General features: G+C 49.6%; 1 protein-coding gene across 4 annotated transcripts; it reads right to left on the bottom strand.

Annotated features, from left to right (window-relative positions):
* Positions 1–1459: 1459 nt before the first annotated feature.
* On the bottom strand, positions 1460–6504 carry LOC123043691 (probable potassium transporter 9). 4 transcript variants are annotated; one of them, XM_044466222.1, is made up of 8 exons: positions 6486–6504; positions 5546–5639; positions 4969–5452; positions 4763–4816; positions 3608–3868; positions 3447–3499; positions 3217–3340; positions 1460–2953 (listed from the first exon to the last, which is right to left on the bottom strand). In XM_044466222.1, exons 2-8 carry the CDS (start codon positions 5558–5560, stop codon positions 1596–1598), a joined length of 2349 nt encoding a protein of 782 aa, XP_044322157.1. In that variant the 5' UTR covers positions 5561–5639; positions 6486–6504; the 3' UTR covers positions 1460–1595. The 4 variants fall into 4 exon arrangements, with proteins under 4 accessions (XP_044322157.1, XP_044322156.1, XP_044322154.1 ...); XM_044466221.1 differs by lacking the exon at positions 6486–6504 and adding an exon at positions 5899–6193; XM_044466219.1 differs by lacking the exon at positions 6486–6504 and adding an exon at positions 5899–6191 and having other exon boundaries at positions 5546–5705.
* Between the last annotated feature and the right edge of the window lie 749 nt (positions 6505–7253).

The raw sequence follows: 7253 nt of genomic DNA, 5'->3' as shown, positions 1-7253 counted from the left end.
ATTTGTGATACTTTAAGGACTACTTGTGTACGATTGAGTTCCTTGTTCTATTTCCAATCACTAGCAATTCAGTTCTGACCATGTATGTTGCAATCTATTTATGTTTTGAATTATTTGCTAACAATTTAGGGACGATCCACTGCTTTATCTTGATTCTTCCATGTAGCTGGGTAATAAGAGTCGTCTTTTCTGATTTTATTGTTTTGCTTCACATGTACCCGGAGCTGCATAACAGCCTCTTCTGTGAACCCGGTCATGAGAAGAAATTTATTTGAAAACAAAATAAGGAGGAGAGAACAAATAATCCTGATGTGCAACTGTTTTTAGTATCTATGCAACCGGTAACCAATAGCAATAGCCTGGATAGTATGTACTGGCTACTTATAAAAACGTGCAGAATTAGTCATGTTTGTGTTAATTTTGTATTGGTTGCAGATGTGGTTGATGTGTTGCTGGTTGACCATACAAGTACTAACATTTGGATATCATCTTCAGTGTTCAGATTTGTGTCATATTCTGTCAGCGCTGCCGCTGGTGTCAATCACATTTAGTAATCCTCCGAGTCAAATCATGATTTTAATGGCTGAATACCACTATGCCAGAATGTCGAGTCTGTTATTCAGATAAAGAGAGAATAATGAATAAGTGTTGGTGCTGTTTATCTTGGATCATGCTTGCAGCAGAGAAGCACTGCATTTGTTTGGTCATCTCGACAGGACAACAATATCAAGCTCTTTGTTTGGACATCACACATATATGTGCCTACTCCATCGTCACATCACACCTCGCTCTTTATTTATTGTTATAGTTCATCAAATGGTTTAAGATGCTCTTGATTTGATACATAAAAGCTGGTTTGTTTTTGGCTCATCAAATAGTCTAAGATGCTCTTGATTTGAATGTGTGATGGATTAAAATCAGTTGCATCGAAAACTTAGCCCTATAAACCATGCGGGCTTCACAATACTGACCTTGAGAGGTAAAGTGAGACAATTGGAACATTGGGTTCAATTGTATTTTAAAGGTGTCGCATTATAATAGTGAGTAGCGGCAAACGATGATTTAGCACCAATCTGTCAAATTACATGTGAGTTAGTTGACAATAATTTTTACATTGTTGCTCTGTCCTTGATTGACCATTGCATGTCCTAATAGAACCTAGATTATTTTGTTATTTTTTAAGTTGGAATTTTTATAGTAACGGATTATGCGATGGGAGGGTGATGCCGCGCTCACAGCACCTTTGTATGGATGGGAAAGAATAATGAGATTTTGCTGCGACTGCAACAGAGGCCTTGTTTCAGAAGGAAAGAATGGTTAAGGGATATTGCAAGAAGGCTCCTGTTGCAGCAGAGGGCCAAGCCGCACCACTAGTCTTGTTGCCTGCTAGCTCATGTGGGAGAGATCGGACGGCTATCAGGGGCTGTGGATGGCCGGCGAAGCCGCGAAGCGGTCGATGTATCACCCCGTGACCGCATACGATTTTTTGCATTTCATCAAACGTAATATTTCCATCGCGCACCACGCCGTCACGTTACAATTTACAGCAGCATGTCTGGAAGCTAGAGACAGAACAGAAGCCTCGTGTGTGTGAGTCACAGCACGTAGACCATGCCGACCTCGAGCAGCGACGCCGGCGGCACGCGCAGCACGACGTCCGGGCCGCGGCAGTTCCGGCGCAGGAAGTTGTAGCCGTACCCGATGGCCAGCCTCCTGAGCAGCGACGACCCGGGCTTGGCCTTCACGTGGGAGTGGCCCATGATGAAGGCCGTGCCGGCCTCCCTCGCCTCGCACAGCTCGTGGAGCTCCTCCAGCATCTGCTTGTCCTCCACCTCGGGGCTCCCGGGGTCCACCAGGAACCTCACCCTCTTCACCACCCGCGGCGCCGCTGCCGGCACGGACGCGAGTTCAATGGTGTTCGCCCCGTTGCTGCCGGCCGGGCTTTCCACGCGTATCTCCACGGACGACGCGCTGTCGTGGGTGTCGTCGTAGCTGATGCGGCGCCGGAGCGGGTTGCTGCCAATGACGGTGAACGCGTTCTCGCGCTCGTAGTCGGCGTCGCTGCGGGCGTCGCTGCACCGGAAGAGCGCGTCCAGCCGGATGAAGGACGCGAGGCTCTCCACGAGCTCCGTCTCGAACGAGTCCACGTCCTGGTGCACGTCCCGGTACCCGTAGCGCACGATGCATCGGTACGAGCGGTGGCCCGGCGGGCCGACGCGGCCGACGAGGTAGCGCTCGGCGGGGAGCACCCGCGGCACGGGCACGGACTTGACGCAGACGAAGACGAGCACGCGGTGGAAGGCCGGGAGGTTGGTGACGAAGCGGGAGAAGTTGGCGGGCACGCCGGAGGTGAGGTCGGTGTAGACGAGGCCGATGCCGGGGACGCGGACCATGCCGAGCCTGTCGCAGAGCGCGAGGAGCCACTCCATGGTGACCTTGTTGTGCAGGTCGAACTCGTACTTCTTGACGGTGGTGTGGTGCCACACGAACATGACGGCGACGAGGATGAGCGCCAGGAGGAGCGGCACCCACGCGCCGTCGAGGAACTTGGTGAGCGACGCCGAGAAGTAGAGCGCCTCGATGGAGCCGAAGAAGACGAAGAAGGCGAGCGCCAGCGCCGGCGGCCGGTGCCAGCACAGCATCATGACCAGCGACGTCAGGCAGGTGGTGACCAGCATGACCGTGATCACCGCCAGCCCCGACGCGTTCCCCATGTGCTTGGTGTCGCGGAAGCCCACGGTGACGGCGATGCAGAGCACCATGAGCATCCAGTTGATCTCCGGGATGTAGATCTGGCCATGGACCTTCGCCGATGTGTGCACGACCTTCACCCGCGGGAAGCAGCTGAGGGCCTGGCTCTGGTTGATGATGGAGAAGGTGCCGCTGATGATCGCTTGGCTTCCCACCACCGACGCCATGATCGCCAGCACCAGCACCGGCCACCTCACAGCCTCTGCATAAATAAATTTTTGGTGCTCAATTAGTGCCTGTTTACTGAATAAAATGGTAAATGTAGAACAGTGCAAGTCTTTCACAGATACTGTGCCACTGTAAGAATCATCAGCTAGCATTAGTACTGGGAATCTATTAATCCAAGTAAGCAGCAGGTCGGTTTTCGCCTGGTTTTTTATTAATTAATCAGGGAATTCTCTTTTTTTGAGTTAATTGATGAGGCAAAGTTTTTGCCTCCGTTGAAAAAAGTAAAGCAGTAGGTACCTGGAACTGAGATGTAGTATCCAATTTGGTAGCTTGAGTCGAAGTCATGGTGTTTGGTTAAATAGGCAGCTTGACCCATGTATCCTAGGATCAGTGCAGGGTACACCAAAGAAGTAAAAGCAAACTGCAAAAGCAAGGAGCAGAGTCAAGATTTGCGCAAACAGCATGATGAGTTGAACAAAAATAGAATAGGAACTGAACTAGTTGCTGAAATTAACCTGTCATAGTACCTGGATTGCACTGTAGGAGAAATGGCCAAGATCTGCAAACATTGCTTCAGATCCTGGAATGGAGCAAATATGTCAGACTGTTTACATTTGGACAATTTCCCTGTGTAATTTTGGCATTTTTTTTTGTTTAAACCAAGGATTCATTTCATACTGAACTTTACCTGTCATGCAGAGCAGAATCCCTCCCAGGGACATCCAGCCAGACTTCTTGGTCTTCTTCAAGAATTTGAACATGTACACGGGATTGAGTGCCATGTAAACCTGGGGGTTCCATTTGATGATATTGTACACGCCGAGTGCGCTCATGCAGATCAGCCAGGCCAGAATTATCGGAGCGAAGAGAAACCCGACGCGGTGGGTGCCGTAATGCTGGAGAGCGAACAGGAACACTATTATGGCACATGTTATCGGAGTGACGGCATCTGCATGAAAGCAACAACAAGAAGAAGAAATGAGCATGGCAGAACAAGTGAAGTATCAAACAGGTGACAGACAACTGGTAGCGTTTTAGTCCTTTCTTTTAGACTGAATCTGGTTGTGAACTTTGGTGGTTTTCAGTAATGAAAATCGGAAGGGGCAAGCCCTTCTTTGATAAAAAAAAAAGGCGACAGACAACTAGTATAATACAGTAGTACTTTTCACTTTCAACCAAATTTCATCAATTTAATAGAATTTCTGGTCACTTCAGTCGGTACTAAAATAATTGCGTTTTGGTCAAAATATTTCAGCCATTATGGTAGTTCACACAAATTCAAATGATATTTTGAAATTTCATAATATTTTGTTGTATCTCAATCGAATTCAGGTGATAATTAATTAATTAATTATGGTACTTTGGACGGAATGAAAACTGAAATTCAGTGAAATCCGGCTTTGTCTGGAATATTTCTGAAACTGAATTTCAAAACCATATAATCACATTTAACAGTTTGGTCATACTTTTTTGCAGTTCGATTTGTGATAGAAATTCAGACATACAAGTCAACATATAGTCCTGCTAGACAGCTGACAACTGGGAATATTTGGGCCAGGTAAGTGAAGTAGAAATTGGTGACAACTTTTCCTCACAGTTTTGCATCATTCTAACTAATTTTGAGCCGCCAAAGCATTACCAGTTTTGCTAATTCCGAGAAAAGGCTTTTACCAGTTTTGCTAATCCATAATCATCATCATAAAGTACCGTATCAACTTATCAGTAAAATCACTAGTGTTTACTTATTATGATGGATTGTTCAGTACTCTCCTGTTCATTGGTTGCAGACAAAATCTTGAAATGCAAAAAACAAATTTGCAGTTGAGAGTTGAGGGAGGCTCACATTCATGCTGATGCTTGGACAAGGAGAGCTCAAGCCCAGAAACAGCCGAGAACACTGCAATTGCAACAGACAAAAATCGACAGCAGTACCAATAAGTAACTGCTCCCTGAACTGAACTGAAGAGCCAACTGAAGAAATAAATAAAAAGCCCCCCAATAAAGAAGAAAGAAGATGGATGGACTGAACAAGGGTGAAGTAGTATATACCGGAGATGACGGGGGTGAGGACGCCGTCGCCGATGACCATGCAGGTCCCGATCATGACCATGACGAGCAGGGCGGTCTTGAGGCTGCGGTGCGCCTCGAGCCATCGCCTGACGCGGGAGCCGTGGGCGACCTCCTCGGGGGGGCGCTCGAGGCTGTAGGTGGAGAGCTCCTGATCGGCGAGCTGGCGGTTGGGGAGGAGGCTGACGTTGGCGTGGCGGCAGATGAGGGAGTAGAGCGCGAAGGTGCCGCCCTCGCCGTTGTCGTCGGCGCGGAGCACGATGGAGACGTACTTGAGGAGCGGGATGAGGGTGAGCGTCCAGAAGACGAAGGAGAGGACGCCGAGGATCTCGTCGTTGGAGTCGGTGTGCGTGATGTCGTCGGCGAAGGTGCTCTTGTAGACGTAGAGCGGGGAGATGCTCAGGTCCCCGTACACCACCCCCAGGCTCTGGTACGCCAGCAACATCGTCGTCCGCCATGTCTCCCTCTGTGACACCCGATTGAAACCAGCTTCAGCATTGATAATTGCTTCCTCCTATCCTACCTTGCTTGATTTTGAATTCGGGAATCTATGGCTGACCTTTCCGGGCTCCATGGCTGCCGCGCTCCCGAGCTCGTCCAGGATCCGTCGGCCGTCGGCGAGGAAACAGCCACGCTCCTATGATTTCCTTCCGCTGGCTCCAAGAACAGAGCACATAAGGTAAAAGCAACAGTGTTACCAGTCGAATAGATTGAAGAACCTGCCAAGAACAAGTTTGCCGCAAGCACAGTAATGAACGGACGGACACCTCGAAAGAAGCGGGATACGGCACTATACTAAACTAGTAGTATACGAAGGATTCAAGGTGAGTATATGAAGGGGGAAGAAGAGGACGAAGAGATCGAGGAAGCGGATAGATAGTGGAGGGGAATGAAGAAAGGCATACTCCATACATATCCGAGGAAAACATGGTGGGCATCACCGAGTGGAGTGCGGGGACGTGTCAGGTGTGGTGGGGGCCCGTCCACCTACAACCTCCACAGCTAGTGCGCACTCCTCTCCTCTCCCTAGCTGCTTCAAAGCGATGGAGGCGATTCGAGATGCCTGGACGAAAAAGATCGGTGTCTGCTACACATATATCTTTTGAGAGTTTGGCTGGGAGAAGATTGATTGGTCCGAGATCGGCGAGCGGGCCGATGGCAACTAATCGGTAGCACCAACTACAACCATGAATGGGCAACAGACTTGCTCAAGTTCCATACTACCACCTCCTACCCATATCACTCAGCCTGTCACTAGTGTCTACTACCTTTGTGTAAGCTAGGGGAGGTGGACGGTGAAGAAGAATCTTGGCATTCTTCTTCCAGTTAATGCAGGGAGGAAGAGGGAGGCGATAGTAGATCTATCCGATCTCATTTCTTTATGGTCGTGCAGGGGAATCGAAAACGGAGATCCTTATCTTTCGTTGTAAGGGAAGAAAGTAGCACGATGCCCAAACAGATAGCATTTTCGAGAAATGGAAATTTCCTGACGTACTGACCTTCTGTTGCAGCAAGCTGGCGATGGAATGATGATGGAAAACGCCGGAAGGTCGACTGGATCAGTGGAAGAACATGCAATATCTTCTTCTGGCCCTGCACCCGACCCAAAGCAACAGTAGTAGTACTAGTGTTGTGATATTCTTCTAACGATCTGGGATCCGTCCCGATTATAATAGACTGTAGGGCTCTGATCAACGAGTATGCAACAGAGAGCGTTGGAACGGCCGGCCATGATCGCCGCACACAGGTTTGTCACACGATAAAGAAATGAAGCGGCGAGCAAGTACCGAGAACACATGGGCTATCTCCTCGTGGATCTCGCAATCGCAACGCACGATCCATCATGGTCCACCCCGCGCCACATGATGGAGATCCAAGCGAATCGTCACCGTCACTCACACTCGTAATAGTACATTATTATGGGATAGTAGTAAATCAGTAAATGAGACGATAGTAAATAGTCATGGTAAATAACATTGGCGAATAGTAAATGAGTATAAGGTGACAAGGTCGTCCGTTTCCTCCAAGGAACTGAATTTGGCGCCGTCGCGGACCCTCCACCGGCGCCGGCGCGGCGGCACCCCGCATGGGACGCTACGTTGCCATCGCTGCATCAGTCGCAACGCCACCGATCCATCGGTTGGCCGCATCCAGCGTGCCGTGCCGTGCCGTGTCCTGTCCGGCCGCGACGGAGACGCGAGCTTGCCCGGGGCCGCGATCGGCGTGCGTTTCCTGCTCTCGTGGTGGGTGCGGCGCGCCGGCTGCTC

Source organism: Triticum aestivum, chromosome 2B (assembly GCF_018294505.1).
Source record: "Triticum aestivum cultivar Chinese Spring chromosome 2B, IWGSC CS RefSeq v2.1, whole genome shotgun sequence".
NCBI lineage: Eukaryota > Viridiplantae > Streptophyta > Magnoliopsida > Poales > Poaceae > Triticum > Triticum aestivum.
Note: the sequence above shows the minus strand (reverse complement) of the source record. Positions and strands in the feature narration are given on the sequence as shown.